At 50.2% G+C, this 17107-nt stretch overlaps 5 protein-coding genes across 7 annotated transcripts; 3 read left to right on the top strand and 2 right to left on the bottom strand.

Annotated features, from left to right (window-relative positions):
* The first annotated feature begins 140 nt into the window (after nt 1-140).
* Nucleotides 141-5505, top strand: FVEG_06157 (hypothetical protein). Its single transcript, XM_018894440.1, has 6 exons — nt 141-1157; nt 1218-1248; nt 1382-2641; nt 2692-4521; nt 4571-4704; nt 4759-5505. The coding sequence occupies exons 1-6, from the start codon at nt 1071-1073 to the stop codon at nt 4903-4905; spliced, it is 3489 nt and encodes a 1162-aa protein (XP_018751524.1). The 5' UTR covers nt 141-1070; the 3' UTR covers nt 4906-5505.
* Nucleotides 5506-5783: 278 nt separating this feature from the next.
* On the top strand, nt 5784-7742 carry FVEG_06156 (hypothetical protein; the record flags this gene model as incomplete). The annotated part of the gene is made up of 4 exons (XM_018894439.1): nt 5784-6119; nt 6177-6560; nt 6607-7167; nt 7203-7742. The coding sequence occupies 4 exons, from the start codon at nt 5784-5786 to the stop codon at nt 7740-7742; spliced, it is 1821 nt and encodes a 606-aa protein (XP_018751523.1).
* On the bottom strand, nt 7731-12057 carry FVEG_06155 (protein STU1). The gene is made up of 4 exons (XM_018894438.1): nt 11878-12057; nt 11188-11674; nt 10108-11135; nt 7731-10055 (listed from the first exon to the last, which is right to left on the bottom strand). Exons 2-4 carry the CDS (start codon nt 11653-11655, stop codon nt 8147-8149), a joined length of 3405 nt encoding a protein of 1134 aa, XP_018751522.1. The 5' UTR covers nt 11656-11674; nt 11878-12057; the 3' UTR covers nt 7731-8146.
* A 433-nt stretch (nt 12058-12490) lies between these two features.
* On the top strand, nt 12491-13938 carry FVEG_06154 (hypothetical protein). Its single transcript, XM_018894437.1, has one exon. The coding sequence runs from the start codon at nt 12841-12843 to the stop codon at nt 13630-13632; it is 792 nt and encodes a 263-aa protein (XP_018751521.1). The 5' UTR covers nt 12491-12840; the 3' UTR covers nt 13633-13938.
* FVEG_06153 (hypothetical protein) lies at nt 13713-16985 on the bottom strand. Of its 3 annotated transcripts, XM_018894436.1 has the most exons (4): nt 16437-16985; nt 15931-16368; nt 15638-15856; nt 13713-15032 (listed from the first exon to the last, which is right to left on the bottom strand). In XM_018894436.1, exons 3-4 carry the CDS (start codon nt 15660-15662, stop codon nt 13951-13953), a joined length of 1107 nt encoding a protein of 368 aa, XP_018751520.1. In that variant the 5' UTR covers nt 15663-15856; nt 15931-16368; nt 16437-16985; the 3' UTR covers nt 13713-13950. The 3 variants fall into 3 exon arrangements, with proteins under 3 accessions (XP_018751520.1, XP_018751518.1, XP_018751519.1); XM_018894434.1 differs by having other exon boundaries at nt 13713-15856; XM_018894435.1 differs by having other exon boundaries at nt 13713-15856; nt 15931-16361.
* Between the last annotated feature and the right edge of the window lie 122 nt (nt 16986-17107).

The raw sequence follows: 17107 nt of genomic DNA, 5'->3' as shown, positions 1-17107 counted from the left end.
CTGCCCTGGGGCTGGGGACTCCCCTTCAGTCAGTGGCTGTATCCCATCCACATTCGGATCCCACCTCACTAGACGTCCGTCTCCATTCATTCCTCACAGTCTCCTTGGGTGAACCAGGACCACGACATATCCGGATCACATTGCTCTGCTGTCTCTTTCTTGCCTTCCATTTGTTGTGTCGTATTATCATTGTGCTGTGTTATGCTGTTGTGCTGTACACGACCTGGAGTTCCAACGAAATCTCTTTGTCATCCTTTTCTGTTACATCGTGTCTTCGCCGAATTCATCATCTTCTTCTTCATTGCTTCCATCGCCATCTTACACTTAGCTCAGCTCTGTCCGTTATACGTCGATCCAATCGAACAGGACACAGACCTCCATACAACACAACGCCCATCATACATACATCGCTTAGCTTAGCCTCTCTCGCTCTCTCTCCTCCTGTAGAGATTCTTTCGCTTCTTTTCCCTCCTGCGTCGAATCTGCGAATACAACCTTCAGCATTGTTCATCTCCAACCTGGTCGACGTTCCTCTAGCGAATCCATCGTTAGAAAGCCCCTGGTCCGTTTCTACACCCAGGCCCTTGTCCTCATCAAACCCTCCACACGCCCCCTGGCCTGGCTCCGTCGACTTCTCTCGCTGTCTGCTGGTTTGGCCTTGACCTTACCCTGACATTCGCTGGGCTGTCCATTGCTTCCTGACTTTTGAACTCCATTCAAAGTTCTTGTCAGTCGCCCTCACAGAAGGGTCACTACCGTGCGACAGCTATCAACCAAATATTCCTACCCCGTTCCGATTCGACCGCCCGCCGACCGCCTCAACAACGTCCTTTTTGCGTCGATTCTCCCACGACTTCCTCCGCGATTCTTGCTTGGTCCAACCGACCCCTTTGCTCTCAGCTACGACCTCGTCCATGACGCCTGCTCTTTAGCTGCGTCGTGTCGCTTGCTACCTTGGGCTGCAACAACCCCGTACTTGAATGCCGTATCCGCTGTGAGCACCACATTTCGATCGCTTCACCCCAAGTTCCAAGACAAACTTTTGCTGCTTCTCAACACAACTGCCCACAATGGCCGGCATCGTGGAGGATTACTTGGAGAGTCCTGGAATGGACAATGACACCGACGACGTCTTTCCCTGCAAAGGTTGCGGAGAGGTATGCTGTTCTACTCGACCTAAAGAACACTGGGGAATGGTTTACTAACAGTCTTGGAAGATCCTCGAAGAAGGAAAAGCGTTCGAGTTAGGTACGTTGCAACAATTTTCAGCATTAGCTGGTCTAGTGGGATGTGTCACTGTTATCCACGATGATCATCTGCACCTCACCGCAAGATTGCAAATCATCCCGCCGTATCCTGGGGCAAGCTGACTTTTTGACAGCCGGTAACCGATGGCATCTGGACTGCTTTCGATGTAATACCTGTGGCACACTGCTCGACTCTGATGCGAACCTACTACTTCTCGGAGATGGTTCACTCATCTGCAACAACTGCACATACAGCTGCAGCGCCTGCGGCAATAAGATTGAGGACCTAGCCATCCTGACTGGGGAGCAGGCGTTTTGTGCTACATGTTTCCGCTGTCGCAACTGCAAACGCAAAATCGAGAACCTACGATATGCCCGCACTTCACAAGGCATCTTCTGCATGGGCTGCCACGAAACGCTGATGGCACGAAGGCGGAAAAAATCTAAAGCTGCAGCTGCGGCGAAAGCAAGAGAAAAAGAACATTCACCCATGATCACGGAAAAGTCACTGCCCGCCCTTCCCGCCAACGCCATTCCACCGAATGCCTTTTCCAATGATCGAGTCGATCCTGATTCAGATACTGCTACAGAGCTTTCGCCTCGTCCACGAAATCACGGTCGTAACGAGTCGTCATCTAGGAGCAGTTCCAGGCCAGCTCGTTCTCCTGAACGAAAGCCTGATGGCTTAAGTTTGCCTGCTACAACATATCGAAGCAACCGAAACTCGACCATGATGACCCGCAACGACAATACTTCTAACGATGCCGATAGCTTCATGATCTCGGTCGCTTTAGACCCAAGCCCGCATCCAACGCCGAAATCAACTTCAGATAATCTACCAGAGTCAGGCAAGTCAAAGGACTATTTCAGTGCGGCCAAACCGGCGTCTGAGAAACGAAGCGACTCTCATACCTCCACACCACATATTGCTTTCCAGGAGAAAGGGCGTCAACCATCCTATTCAGAGCACGACGTTGCACCAAAGCTTCCCGATCGCAAGCATTCTAAGAACTCGCGAACCGATTCCAGTAAACGCTCATCCCCTACCGACGAGAAGAGCCAGAAGACAAGTGGTCGCCGCGCACCTACGGAAGACTTCAAGTTGCAGGAGGCTCCCAAGAGCAAGAAGCTTCTCTCAAGGAGTAGTTCACAGTCCTCGAGTTTGCCTGCAGAGACGAACTCTGCGAGAACCAGCAACGGGCCTAGTAAGGGCGGACTGCCACACACCGATAGCAACGCCACCACACCTGCGTCTCGCTCATCCCAAGAGTCGAGGTATATGGACGAAGACGAGCTCCGTGCATCTATGGACTCGTCAACAAGAACATCTTCTAGGCCAGAGAACGCAAAGCCTCTTACGCGAAAGGAAGTTCCAGCTGCCCCAGGACGTAATGGTAAGTTTTAGCTAAAGTAAAAGTCAAACTGGTATACTGACAAAAGGTAGTTAATGGCAGCAATCGACAAAACCGACAAGATACCACTGATGATCCCACACCCACCCGCCAGACTCCCACTCAAAAGAAAACAGCCGATTCTTACATGCAGCCTCGTTCTGCTCCCATCCCTCCAGCTTCTCAGAACAACAAGGGCCACTCTGGCGGCAAGGAGGCAAAGGACGACGGTACCTCACCCAAGGTTTCGCCAAAGTTACCTAGATGGAGCAGCGGCGGTGACTTTAGTATGGATGAGGACATGGCGCGTATCCTAGGTACAGACGAAGGCTCAACTTCCATCCTCCGCAGAGTTTCCAACGCTGTCAGACATGGGCGCACCAACAGCGTGGAGTCACCAAACCAGCTATCGAACAGAGCTGGCCATGCCAGAAGCATTAGTGAGACTACACGAGCGACACAGTCGCCTCGCTGGCCACGAACTCCAGTCGCCGACGATTATCATGCACAGGAGATCAGCAGCCCGATGTCTTTGGCGTCAGGCGACGATCCCGCGTTTCTTAAGCGGCAATTACGGAACTCTGAGCAGCGAGTTGCGGAGCTCGAGAGGCAGTTTACTACTGAGAAGGATCTCAAGAGCCTCAACAAGAAGCTGGTCGAAAAGCGAAAGACAGTTTCCGTTCTTGACACCCAGACTGAGATTATGATTCGACAGCTGGAGGTCTTGGCCGGATATGTCGAGCGTGCAAAGGAGACCAAGACACCTATCGATCCCCGGGATCTTGAGGATTCAGCAATCAAGGAGTTTGTTCAGAAGCTCGAAAAGGTCAAGCAGACCATGTCAGCCGCAATTGAGCAGCTACACGAAGAGCGGGATCTGTTGTTTGAAGAGAAGGATCAAGCTATTGCGGATCGAGACCGTGCTCTGCTTGAATTTGAGCAGTTGTCATCGAAGAATGCACAGCTTGCTGATATGAATAACGATTTGACACATCAGATCCAAGAACGCTTCAAGTCACAGATTGGAGGAGATATCAAGTCTCCTGGCGGTCTGGGTATCTACGGACCAGGCAAGGGCGGCCTTAACGCCTCTTCGCTCAACCTCGATGCTGCTAGTCTCTCAACGGGTGCTACTCTGGTTCCTGCTGATGAAGAGACCATCGTCGAAGCCGGGCCAACTGTGGTCCAAGTCCGAAAGGGTCAAGCCAAGAAGTTCAACTGGAAGAAGGGTTCCAAGGGATTGGCCCAGGGTGTGGCCAAGGGTGTCAACAGAGCTGTCGTCGCATTCCAGAACGACCGTGAGAGGATGCAGCAACAGGGCCAGCTGAACGGAGAGAACATTGGAATGCCTTACAATATGACTGTGGCTCAAGTCGAAGCGCCTGCTGGGCCTCCCTCCAACGGCGTCAACTCGCATGATAAGCACAGTGCAGCTGCAGCACTGACCAAGAGACAAGAAGAGCGCGAACGTGAGCGTGAACGACAAGGGTTTGGATTCTTCGGCAAGAAGAATGCCGTGCCCAAGTCCGGCTCTGCGGGCACTATGAACAACGTTGACGCAGCTGAGCCTGCTACGGTTCTCTTTGGATCTGATCTCGCAGAGCGAGCCGACCATGAGCGCCGACAGATTCCTAGTGTAGTCACAAGATGTATCGAAGAGGTGGAACTGAGAGGAATGGACCAGGAGGGTATCTACCGAAAGACTGGTGGTAACTCTCAGGTCAACATGATCAAGGACGGCTTCAGCAAGGATGAGAACTTTGATATTTCAGATCCAGATCTGGATATCACTGCTGTTACCAGTGTGCTGAAGCAATACTTCCGCAAACTTCCTATCCCCTTGCTCACATTCGATGTCTATGAGCGAGTTCTCGAATCAAATGGTAAGTTCGTTTGTGGCTTGTCGGATGACGGGGTGCTAACAGCCTACAGCTATTGTCGATGAAACGGAACGAAGCGATCACCTACGTAAGACGTTTGCTTCGATGCCTCAAAGGCATCGCGATTGTCTTGAATTCCTCATGTTCCATCTTGCACGCGTTGCTCAACGTGAACCCGAGAACTTGGTATGTTGCCTTGACTATTGCTCCTTTCGTCTACAGTCACTAACAGTTGGTTAGATGTCTCCCAAGAACTTGGCTGTCGTGTTTGCGCCAACCATCATGCGTGACACGAGTCTTGAGCGCGAGATGACGGACATGCACGCAAAGAACCTTGCGATACAGTTTGTCATTGAGAACAGTAACACGATCTTCGAGGATGCTTAGGGAGCGCGAGATCTCTATACGGAAAGGACTTACGAAGACTGTATCGACTTTTTAACGAGGCCTCCGAGTCGTGGATTCTTGGGCTTCGCTCCCCACGAATGAGCACGATCTGGGATGCCATGAAAAGATTACTTGGGCACTGTTGGATTTTTCAAGCTCCCAGGCTCGGTTCGCTTGCATGTGTCATCCAACCCGCAGGGCGTTTTTTTGTGCCAGGGCATTTAATGATATCCAATTCTTTTTCTCTCACGCTTGCTTGTTTGTTTGTTTGCTTGCTTGGCTGTGGCTACTTTGGCAAATTTCTTGTGCATTTGGTGATGGTGGGTTTGAGGATGGTTTATGGCAGGCAAAGGGGGGGAGGGGGGAGTATTGGTTATCTTTGTACGTTGACGAAAAGGGGTCAGAGGTTCTTTTCATTCGGTAGGACGGCTTTTTATATTCTTCACGCTCTCTCTGATGGGGGTGACGACTGTATCTCTTTCATGCCCTCGTTGATGCCAGTTTCGTCGGGTTTGTAACATATATCAACTCCATATTATCCATGACTATTGATCGTATATACATATATCCCACACAACTACCCCTGCCTATCATGTCGAAGAGCGATGACTTGCATCACTTTACTGCAGGTGAAGAGGGGAAGCATGTCTATTACTCCTCAGATCTAATGTCTGAACCAACCAGTACCTGAGCCTGCAGCTGATATTTATAGATTCTTTATACTCAGCCTCAGCCTGATTCGGTACATATTGAAGCCAAGATGCAGAGTTCCGTATCTTGCGTGATCTACACTTTCTTCTTAACATTGGGAAACTCCTTTCACTCCTTTCACTCTTCTGCTTCTTATTCTCTGTCTCATTCATTACTTTGAGCTAATCATGGCTACTCCAGATGCACCATGGACTATCACACACAGTCCAACAGACACTATAGCCCCAGCCTGGATTGACTCACCTAATATTCGAGGAACTCTGGATATCCTCCAGAGTTGCATCCTGGCACTTATTGCGTGTATCTACACGGCTCTTCATCTCGATGTCCCTGTCAAGACGGCATGGCATTACATATTTCTCTACAAGCTCAAATGGGTTGCTATAACCCTCTTTGCGCCTGAGATTGCTCTGTATATGGCAGCGGATCGGTTACGACAGGCTTGGAACTTGAGATCGAAGCTTCGATCGTTGCAAAACACGACTCCTTCGGACCCAGATCTTGTATGTCTGGACCCCTATTACAAGAGCCTAGCCTACTAATAATCCAACTTTCTTTAGATCGACATTGACATGGCCTACACGTTCTTCATCATCATGGGCGGTGTTCGAGTCAACATCGACGATATCTTGTCCTTCCCCGAACTTCACAACAAGGCCTTTCGGTTGTTCGAATCGATGGAACGGCCATATTCAGTACGCTTGAGCCCTCGAACAGTGACCTGGTTTGCAGAGAGAGGGCACTGGATCCCGATATCGAAGAAAAAGATCGACGACAAGAGCAAAGCGGATTACTTCCAGAAGATACTAGTGGTTATGCAGGTCATATGGATGGTCATGCAGTGCATTGCCAGGAAGATTCAGAACCTGCCTCTTAGCTTGCTAGAGGTTCACACTATGGTTCATGTTGTGTGTGCGATTTTCCTTTACTTGTGTTGGTTTAGGGTATGTTCGTTTGTCTATCGTTGATGTATCGACTAACGTCAACCAGAAACCTCTCAACGTCCTGGATTCTGAAATTATTAATCCAGGAGATTTCAAAGGAGAGATAGCACTCCTTGTTCAGCGCCAATTCTATCCCAACATGTCAACGAGACTGGCATTGTTCCCTCCACAGCAACATCCAGATCAACCGCCTCCTCCAAGAAGAGGTAGCTTGATGCAGCCAGATCGGGTCACACCTAAACCCTTCAGAATGAACATTGATGATGTTTCAAGGGTAGAAGAGATGCAGCTTCTCGAAGAAGCTCCTGAATCATCTTCTCGAAACTGGATAGGTTGGTCTTGGATGCGAAGACTAGCAAGACCTCCAGCCTATGAGAGACTACCCGATACCTGGGCGAACCCACGATCAGGGCCTTGGGTAAAGCCAGAGCCAGGGCTGGAGATGTGGCCTGGAGATATCCTACCATCTGGGCTCTTATATCACTCCGAGTTTGCACATATACCCCTTATACTATCAGAGCAGTTCCTCCATCGATGGGACGCCATCTTGTCAACCTTTCCATTCCACAACCGCGAGGCTCTCGTAAAGACAGCGAGTTTCGTCAAAGTGAATCGTATCGCTTGGGACTTTGAGATGATCAGTCCGCAGACGATGTTGGACCTCAGGCTGGCCAAGATCTCTTCCTCGCTCGGCTACCAGAGTTCAAGCCAGTCCTCGACCCTGCGTACAGAACCATGCCTTTCAGCGAGGGCAAACGAAACCTCGATATCAACTTCAGCATCTTCACTGAAAGCGAAGGCGTCTTTGGTCTCTTGGGCTTCTTCCAACAGTTTCAGTGGCTCGCTGGTCTTGCGCTGCTTCTGTCTGGTATCTATGGTGGTGTTCATCTGTCAGCTTGGAACTGGAGCTTTCCCAACTCTATCGAGCATTTGATGTGGAAGATAAGTTGTCTCTATATTGCGGGTGCGCTGGCATTGTATTTTGTCATGGCAGTACTCGCTACAGCTGTGAGAACCGATGGAACGACGTGGCTAGTGACTTATATCGCATTTTGGCTTGCCTTGCTCGTCTACATGGCTGCCAGACTATATGTTGTTTTCGAGTCCTTCTTTAGTCTGAGGCGGTCTCCTGCTGGGGTTTACATATCACCAGCTTGGGTTGAGATGTTTCCTCATTTCTAGACCAATGTATTGCTGTGTCTATGCTCTAAGTATCAAAGACTGAGAATGCTGGAGCTGAGCTAAACGAGCAATGGCCAATGTCTCATGTATAAAACGTGCAAGTAATTACAAATAGCTAAATGTACAACTGGACAAGTAACTCAGGGCATTAAAAAACATAGCAACTAGACTATTCAATAGCCATAACTCAAGAATGTGAAACCAAAACACGTCGATTCTGCCGCCAGTGCATCATGGAAGTGAAACTTGACACCTTTTTATGACTCGCCCTTGCTTTTGACATTGCCATTCCGTACCCATTATGCCATACCATCCTCCCCTAATGAAATTTCGGCATCCAACGCCTGACCCATGAAATATCCCCTGAACTCCAACAGATGAAAGCCTGTAGTCACCGTGTTCCTTTAGGCCGCAATTGTAGGAGTCTGCTCCCGCTGTCTCTTGACAATGTAGTAGGTGATCAAACTCTTGGGGTCATCCTGAACATCCTTCAGGGCATTCCAAAAGACCTGCTCGCCTACCCTTGAATGAAGAGCAACGCAAAGCTGAACGGCGTCCATACGGACACCAGAGTCTGTAGAAACAAGGCATCGAGCGGTAAGACTGGCCAGTTGACCAAGTTCAGTATCAGTAGGAATGAAGTTGGGTCTCTTGTCAAGCAGGCTTCGCAACACGTGCATTCCGGTGCTCAGCATACGGCTTCCCTCGGGAGTCGAGCTGTCAATATTTTGAAGACGCTTTGTTAGGACGACAACAATCTCAGAGCCATCGCCAATAGTGACGAGTTCATCAGCCAAGACCTCAACGCCACTGACAATATGAGCACGGATATCATAAGCACTGCGTGTCTCAAGAAGTGATTCAAGACCCCTGGACACATGAGGCTGGAAGTTGTCACGTTCCTTTCGGAGGAGTAGCCTGATTGTAGCAAGGATTTGGGCTTTGACATCCTGAGCCTTTTCAGCACTCACTCCAGACAGAGGATCCTCCAAGTATTGGAATAGTCCAATCAACAGAGCCTCAAACTTATCATCAGTGAAGATGCCCTTGGTATCACGCAAAAGAGACTGCAACTTTCGGAATCCATGAACATCAAGAGTCTTTGCCTTGACTCTGGTGATACCGCTTTCAAGCAGTCGTGAGCTCTGCTTTGTTCTCTCAGAGGATTCTACGTCTTGTGTCACGGGGGATTGAGCACGGGCATTGGGCAGGTTGGCGGCATCAGCGTTGACGGGCTTGTCTTCAAGCACAGGAACGTTAAAGGTCGGCTTTGGAGAAGGCTGCTCATCAGTGAAAGGGTCTTCATACACTTGCAGTGTCGAACCGGGCGCTTCTGAAACAGTTTCGGCCTGCACGGTTTCTGACGGCTGGGGCGTAGGTTCAACCACGGGCTCCGAGACGGCCACGGGAGGCTCAGCAACCTCCTCCATAGGTTGAGCGGGGGCCTGGGCCTCAGCCGCAACCGTGGGTTCAGGGACGGTCTCTGGCTCTGAGATTGGAGCAGCCTCTTTAAGAGCCTCTGGGACAATATTTGGTGATTCCTCAAGCACAGGAGTGGTTAATTCAGAGAGAACCTCTTGGTTGGCCTGAGGAGCCCTCTGGTGCTGCTCTGGTGCAGGCTTCTGGATGGCCCTCAAATTAGCCATATTTGGAACAACGAGAGTAAAGTCCTCATTTGCTCGGGAGGGGCTGCTCATAGGCAGCATGACAGATTGTGATTGCTTCAACTTTGTAGGACTTGTGCGAGGTGAAGCCGCGGGCTTGGTGCCTGACCTCACCGACGTAGGTGACGCAAGACTGGATTCACTAGCATGTGAAGCATGCCCAGGTCGTGGTCGAGGAGCAGTTCTCTTAGGCGTGGTCTCTCGGGGCTTGGGTGTCTTTGACCTGATACTTTCAGGACTTCCACCATCCATGTCACGCACTGAGTAGGGGCCCGCCGTCGCAGGACGCGCTGCCATCTCTGGTCGTCTCCTTGCTGGCCGCATCGGAGCACCTGACATGCCACCAGTTTCTGGACGAGTTCGGGTTCCTGATGGCTTGCTTGCTGCTGTTGATGCGGTGGAAGTGGTTGTTTTCACGGGTGAAAGGTGAGCCATAGCTGAGCCTGGTCGAGCTGGCAGATTCTTCGCTGCGTTTGCCTTTCGTTGAGCCATCATAGCCTCTCGAATACTTGGCTTGCTTGTGCCCATTGTGCTCTTGGATAATCCCAATCCAGGTCGCGCAGCCGTCTCTCCCTTCTTAGGGGAATGAGGATTGCTAGGGTCCTTGTTCAAGAGCTTCTGGGCGGTGCCGTCCAGATCGGCCATGATGCTAATTCGTGTTAGCCATAAAAATGACAGAAACGGGACTAAAGCCAACTTACGCATCTGCTTTCGCAGGCCAGATTCCCCAGAAGGCCCAATACGTAGATCGCATTTTCTCTCTCACAGCAGGGTTAGCATCAGTCAGGCCCTTCTTGATGCATTTCTCAATCAACTCCACACCACCTGTGTGCTCAATATGATGCTTGTGCTGGGCCTCTTTCTTCAGAATGGTCTTGAGCCATTCTGTAGCATAAGTTCTCGGTGCAACGTTCTTGTCCTGGCAAGCCATCCAGATGTGCTGCATCAAGCGTGGAGTGTACGAAACCTTGCTCAGAATTATGTCGACCGTCACATTGGCAAGTCCAGAGCTGATCTTCTTGGTGCCTGCAGCGAGTTTGACAAAACATTGCATCAGCAGTTCAACCATGGGGTCCATTGCAGGACCAAACGTATTAGCCATCTCCTGGATAAGAGCACAACCCTCCTTGCAGAGACTGGTTCTCAGAGAGGTAATTGCCTTGATGATACCATCCAACATGCTCTTAACCCCGACAAGGAAGGTATCTGGGAAATCAGACGGAACATTGCCCACGTTGAGTCGCCGCAGCTTATTGACAGAGTTTTCTCGCTTCAGCCAATTCTGTTCCGACTCTTTACCCTCGAAAAACCACGCCATTTCCTTAAAAATGTCGTCCAGCTCGCGGTTTGTGTTGACGTACAGTGGCTCGAGAGTTTCCGGCTTGGTCTCGATTCCAGGAGTGATGGGACGCTCGGCTGGTGCTACTGATGAAGTACTGGCTGAAAGGGCTGGACGAGGTGCTGGAGCGGCTGGTTCGGCGGCGGGAGTCTCGGGGCGACTAATAGATGTCGGGGCGAGCTCCTTGACAATAGCTTGCTCAATTGCCGGTCGTACCTTGAAGTTCTTGAGTTGTCGCTTGAGATCGGATTTGGCAGCATTTGGCGCAGATCGGAAAAGTTCAATGACTGTGTTCTTGGCCGCATCTCGTACCATGCCATCGGCGTCCTCGAGAAGTTCCATGAGTACAGGGACGTAACCTCGGAAAGGCAGGCCATTCTCCTTGTGCATCTGTACTCCGTTAGCACACCCGATTGAGCGCAGCAGGTGTGGTTGTACTTACCTGCAGTAGCCAGCTCATTGAAGTTTCTTTTGCTCTGGGGTTCTTTCCGTTCATGGCTGAGTTTCGAACAAAACGTTCGACATCTGCTGGCGCAACGGCGTATAGAGTGACGAGTGAGTGCGAAGCGAGGGAACGAAACTTGTCTTTATGATCGCCGAGCTTCTCGACGACAATTGGTAAAGTTCGCGCGGCTTCTTTAGATAGGAGCTTGGGGTCTTGTCGAGAGAGGCGCGTGAGGAGATGATTCAGGGCAGTGAAACCAGCGTTTACCAGAGCGGCATGCTGCGAGGTAGTAGCTGCGCGTAAACCGTCGAAAAGCTGAGCGACACTGGATTCGGGGACATTGTGTTGTTTGATACCCGATTTGATGATTGTGACATATTGGACCTTGGAGTCAAGACTTCCGTCGCCGCGCAGGATGGTGTTGAGGTCAGCGACCTGCTGGTCGGTAAGTTTTGTGTCGGCCATGGGTGAATCTATGACGAATCTGTAAAGAAGAGTGGCATTAGTCGCGATCAGGATGAAGATTCAATGAGGGGTTGAGTGAGACGCGCGCAGGCCACGCGAAGTGGGATAAAGTAGCTCTCCCCTCATCCAAAGGGTTAGACTATCATGGTGATGCGCTGGCCATGGTGTTGTCCGGAATTTAACAAGGGGGTCGGAAGCAGAAGCGCAAGTGCACATACATACCTGTGACTTTGATTGCGAGACAGTCCGTAGGGGACAGAGCGAAACAAGAAGAACCGCTTTAGATGAGAGTGCGCATTGAGAGCGTGAGAGAGCTCTTTTTTCAGTTGTTGTTGTTGTTGTTTGTTATGTTGATGTTATGGTTGTGGCACTAGGGATCAAGACGGGTATCCTTTTTCGTAGGTAGGTAGGTTCTGTGGCCAATAGTGCGAGCTGACGGAGCTGGCTCAACCCCCCGATGATTGCTGTAATCTGCCGTAGAGTCCAGAAATGAGTCCCAAACACTGTATTACATCAGGACCATTGATACCTGATGCGCTGTCTTTATATAGAGTCATATCTGATATACTTCTAGTTGTAGTTTTTCTTGACTGCAATATAATTTCTCACTTTAAACTATCTTTTTCTTATGGTTTCGCTGTCATCATAAATGGTTGGGTGTCAATAATGTCTTTGTCGGGCACAGCAGATTCAAAGAAAAACAATCTGCCCGAACAAGGTTGCTGCAGTTGCCCCGGCGAAGAACGTCCCGCCATGGAAGCTTTGCTGCAACTGCCTAAAAAGCTACTCCACTGTGTCGTACCGAGTTTCGCGGGGCCTTCCAGCGCTTTAGCCACTAATTCCGTACCCCTGTTCAATTCTACTGAGGGGTCATCTCAATCATGATACAGCCTCATCATTGATCCATTTGTCTTCCTTGCCCATGATATCTCAGCAACACGCTTGAGCCGTTCTCGTTCTCTTCCTACAGACTCGATTATTTATCCGATTTTCTATAATCACATAAAGTTGCCGTTTTCATCTTTACCCAGCAAGCCTCCATTTCTAACCTAATCTTGCCCCTCTGTTACATTCCATCCTCATCTAACTTCAACATCTCGCCAAACTCCAAACCCCTAACATCAAAATCGTGGTTCGCCCGTCTTAAACCCTCTCCCTGATTCACCACCACGCCCTTATATATATATGCCTCATCTTCCCCCAGTCACTCCCATTCCAACCCCCGCCTCCATCTTCTCCCAGGCCCCGATCATGACACCGGCGATCCAAGTACCCACTCCCTCCGGCCCACGGAATGGTCCCGATATTCCCGGCGCCGGCAAGTTCAAGGTCCCCAAGCTACGTCTTGAGTGTCGTGATCTCTCTCACCCTGGAGCTGCGGTATTCCTCAGCTCTGTCAACGCTGCCGAGTGCCTCGCCAAGGCGGCCCAGCATGTACTGGCGCTCCTGTATGAATCGCCCACGTGTCCCACCACAACAACCCCGACGACACGATCTGTGACAGTGATCCTGCGTAGCATGTCAGGTGTAGCTTACACCACCGGCTCTGACCTCGACAGCGACCATAAGGAGATTCACTTCTCAGTCGAGTATATCGCCAACATTCACCCCATATCTCGTCGCACAGAGGAAATCAACGGTGTGCTCACTCATGAGCTCGTTCACTGCCTTCAGTACAACGGCCATGGAACATGCCCAGGTGGTCTGATAGAAGGCATCGCAGACTGGGTGCGACTTCACTGCCTTCTCAGTCCCCCTCACTGGAAACGCGACAGCAATGGAAAGTGGGACGCCGGCTATCAGCAAACGGCCTATTTCCTGGACTACTTGGAGGAGCGGTTTGGAAAGGGAACCATTCGCCGCCTGAATGAGAAGCTACGGATTCAGAAGTATGAAGAGAAGCCGTTCTGGACCGAACTGGTTGGGCGGCCAGTTGAGCAACTTTGGGGCGATTACAAAGAGAAGCTTGAGTCGTAGTATATATACAGATGCACATTGGATGTAGGCAACGATGATGATTTACGGATGCATATAAGGCGTTCACATACGATAGTAAGCAGAGTCAAATGAGTCGATAGATTTTGTTAAAGAAACGAGATTAGCCAGGTGCTAAGGATATAAGTTTGCTACCGCAACCTGAACTCCAACTCCATACAAAAAAGAAAACCCAAGAATTCAGACCCTCAAAGTCTGTATACGTCTGTTATATAACTCTCAAAGTAAAATCCTACTCCTACACTGGCTTCCCTACCTATATTCCGACTTGATGATTTTAAAACTCCTACATGACAGAGTTTATTGGTGGACAGGAATGTGGGCGTCGCTCTCGCTGATGACGCTGCCGACCTCAGACCAGCTAGCGGGTGTAGCCATGCCAGAGCTCTCGCTCATGACATCGAAGTAGCGGCCAGTCTCACCCTCGCGAGACGATTGCGCATCGTTGGCAATATCCTCCCCGGAACCGACAAGAGACACAGAGTCGGTGGGTGTCACCATGCCATCATCGCTGATGATTTCAGGCTCAGACATGGGAGCGCTGGGGGTAACGGGAAGAGGAGAGTAAAACTCGGGGCTGGTGTTTTGCGCCCAGGCCTGGATGGAGGAATAAGCATCGTCGCGGTCCTCTTGTCCAGCGGTCATGTACTCGTCGACACCGATTTCACGCTCAAGTGTGGCGGAAGAGGCTCTCTCAGAAAGGGCGGGGGTGGGGTCAGTGTCAATAAGAGCAGCGGCGGGCTTCTCATCTCGGTCCTGGGTAGTGGCGCTGTAGATGTCGGAGATTTCGTCTTGGGCGGGAGAAAGGTGGCGGCTTTGCTCAATATCGTCGTTCAGTTCGTCTTGGTCAATGTTGTGTTCATCGGCAAAGGGGTTAGTGTAGAGAGATGAGAAGCCGCGGGCACCATCGCCACGACGTCGTAGACCATCATCCATTGCGCGGGTATCAGTTCCAGTGTTAAAGACATAAGCGCCTCGCTCAGCACCCTCATCCTGACGAAGGAAGTCATCAAATGAATGAGAGCCTCGTCGTGATGAGTCCAGGTTTTTCTCATCGATTTCCTTGTCCTTTTGTTCCTTCTCTTGCTTCTCTAGCATGACAGAGTTCCAATAAAGAAGTTCCTCACGTTGTCGCCGGCGAGTTTCCTCATCAGCGTCAACACCAGCTTCGGCACCAGCGCCACGACGGGACTCGAAAAATCCATCGGCATCCTCAGGTCTATTAAACCTGGGCTCACGGTGGGGAGGTTCGATACCCTCACCCATAGAGTGGAGGGCGAAAGCTATCCGCCTTCGAACATCGTCGGCGTATCGTCGCACTTCAGGCGACTCGAAGATGGCAATAGTGGTGGCGATAGCGACCGAAACAGCGACTACGGCACCTGATGCCAGGACAATATGGTTAGGCATTGCTTCTCAGGTCTGCAGAGAGACTGCAGATGGAGGAGGGAAAAGGGAAAAGAGAGGTGTGAATGGGCGTGATGTGATATGGATGCCAAGTGGAGTGGAGTGAGAGCTGTCAAGCGAGCAAACAGAAAGAAGACAACAAATCTCTCTCCTTTTCGCGAGACACACAGAAAACAAATGCAAAGACAGAGCTTTCCAGAAACTCGAAGAACAAAGTAAAAAAGGCAGAAACAACGAATAAATTGGAGGAAGCTGGAGGCAAATCAAGAGGAAGTTTGAGCTTGCGTAGGCCTCGTGCTGCTTCTGGCGTCTGTATTCGCCACAGGCAGCCTCGGGACTCGACCTCGAATTGGCTGTGGCTCAGGCGACACTCTTTTTGGCCTCAGCTCAGGCAGACACAGGCGAGACGTGCACTATGATTCGCAAGCTTGGACGCGGGGTAATCAACATCCGTGGGCTTGGCCTGAATGAGCAGTAAAAAGATGATGAATACAGAGAAGATAATCAATAGAAGCGAAATTGGTGGATAAATCATGAGAGGGAATGGAGTGTGGCGCTGTGAATTGATTGATTTACATACCTGTAGCTACCAGAGGATGAGGCATCCTCTCTTAAAAAGCGACAGAGATAGTCGAGCACGTCGTACGTAGGTCAATCACAGATACAATAGCGACTCAAACAACGAGTAAGAGTGACTGTGGGATACAAAGAGAGGAGCTTGGTGTAAGCTCAAAAGAACAATAGAAGGGGTAGAAGAGAAATTGACGTAAGAGGTGGGATAGGGAGCATTTAAACAAACCTATTAAGTTCAGTATCAATCAATCAATTGTGACAGCGACGGCGACTACGACTACGACTCAGATTCGGACTTACTCGCACATTCTGTCTGCCCAGCTGAGAGTTACTTGGGCTGCCAAAGTCTTAAGAATCATAAGCACAGCCCACTTCTAACACTTCTAACACCAAAGTATAATAATACAATTGTTTGAAATAACAATGCTTTCATCTGGTTGATTTCATCTGTATACATCACCAACTCTTCTTTATCTTGTCGCCTCAGACTCAAACATCAATTCTCAATCGACGCTTGCGGATGGCGCGTGACGTGATGCGATGTGATGTGTGATATGCATTACAGTTACAGCGCCGACTAACAAGTACAAGCGACCTACCATCACGCGCTTGGCGGAAGAACAGAAAGACTATCTAGACATTTTGAGAAAGCTTGCCTATTCTGTTCTACTGTTATTAGCACACCAAAATCAGTTCGCGATAAGCGTCAGTGAGAACAAGCCCCTGAAACTCTGCTGCCTTTGAAACGTCATTGTATTCGTAGTTAGTGCTGGGCGCAAAAGTATTAACTTAGCAATAAGACGAACCTATTACGAGTACGTGAGATTATCCGTCTCTTCTATGGGCTCGTGGTAATTTGCTTGCGCGGCACCGATTATCGGGACTTACTCCGTAGACAGTAGACTATTGCCTGTTGCTCGAGTCAGCCTGGCTCCGTCAACAGACCCAAGCGAGCATGGTTTCATCGGTTTCGGTCTGTTATAACTTAGCCAGGTACGATATGACGACGCCTGGCGGGATAAAGTCGTACATGGCGTACGACTTTGGCTTTTCCCCTCAATCCTTCAATAAGCATGAGCCAAAATGTGCACGGCATTGTAAGGGCTGAGAGGGAGAAACAGCTCTAACTATATAAGTAAGTGAGATGAGACATTAGCTTTTATATCCGAAGCTACCGGCTCCAATACTTGACGTTTGTTTGAAGCTGACGGCCCGGCCGAGTCTTCCGGCCCAATCTGACAGACGTCGCACCTCAGGGGCTTCCGACCGACGACCTCAAAATCGCCTTCAGCCGCCGGAACCCAGAGCCACCGACCTCCGACTTAACATCACTAGAGCCGCGTCTTGTCCGAAATCCGCAGTGGATAAGCACAAGTCACTGATTCGGTCTTTTGTTCCTGATCCCAGCGGCAAAAGAGGATCGGTCAGTGGAGTAATCATTAGTATTGATCCATCCAGGTGAAAAGGCGAGACACCG

This window comes from Fusarium verticillioides, chromosome 2 (assembly GCF_000149555.1).
Source record: "Fusarium verticillioides 7600 chromosome 2, whole genome shotgun sequence".
NCBI lineage: Eukaryota > Fungi > Ascomycota > Sordariomycetes > Hypocreales > Nectriaceae > Fusarium > Fusarium verticillioides.
Note: the sequence above shows the minus strand (reverse complement) of the source record. Positions and strands in the feature narration are given on the sequence as shown.

Bases quoted from the DNA above. Each gene is read 5' to 3' on its own strand.
- FVEG_06157 (XM_018894440.1), top strand. From the start codon at position 1,071: ATGGCCGGCATCGTGGAGGATTACTTGGAGAGTCCTGGAATGGACAAT. The intron at 1,158-1,217 runs GTATGCTGTTCT...CAGTCTTGGAAG, and splicing joins CCTGCAAAGGTTGCGGAGAG to ATCCTCGAAGAAGGAAAAGC. The intron at 4,522-4,570 runs GTAAGTTCGTTT...AACAGCCTACAG, and splicing joins GCGAGTTCTCGAATCAAATG to CTATTGTCGATGAAACGGAA.
- FVEG_06155 (XM_018894438.1), bottom strand. From the start codon at position 11,655: ATGGCCGACACAAAACTTACCGACCAGCAGGTCGCTGACCTCAACACC. The intron at 11,136-11,187 runs GTAAGTACAACC...AACGGAGTACAG, and splicing joins CAATGAGCTGGCTACTGCAG to ATGCACAAGGAGAATGGCCT. The intron at 10,056-10,107 runs GTAAGTTGGCTT...AACACGAATTAG, and splicing joins TGGCCTGCGAAAGCAGATGC to CATCATGGCCGATCTGGACG.
- FVEG_06154 (XM_018894437.1), top strand. From the start codon at position 12,841: ATGCCTCATCTTCCCCCAGTCACTCCCATTCCAACCCCCGCCTCCATC.
- FVEG_06153 (XM_018894434.1), bottom strand. From the start codon at position 15,060: ATGCCTAACCATATTGTCCTGGCATCAGGTGCCGTAGTCGCTGTTTCG.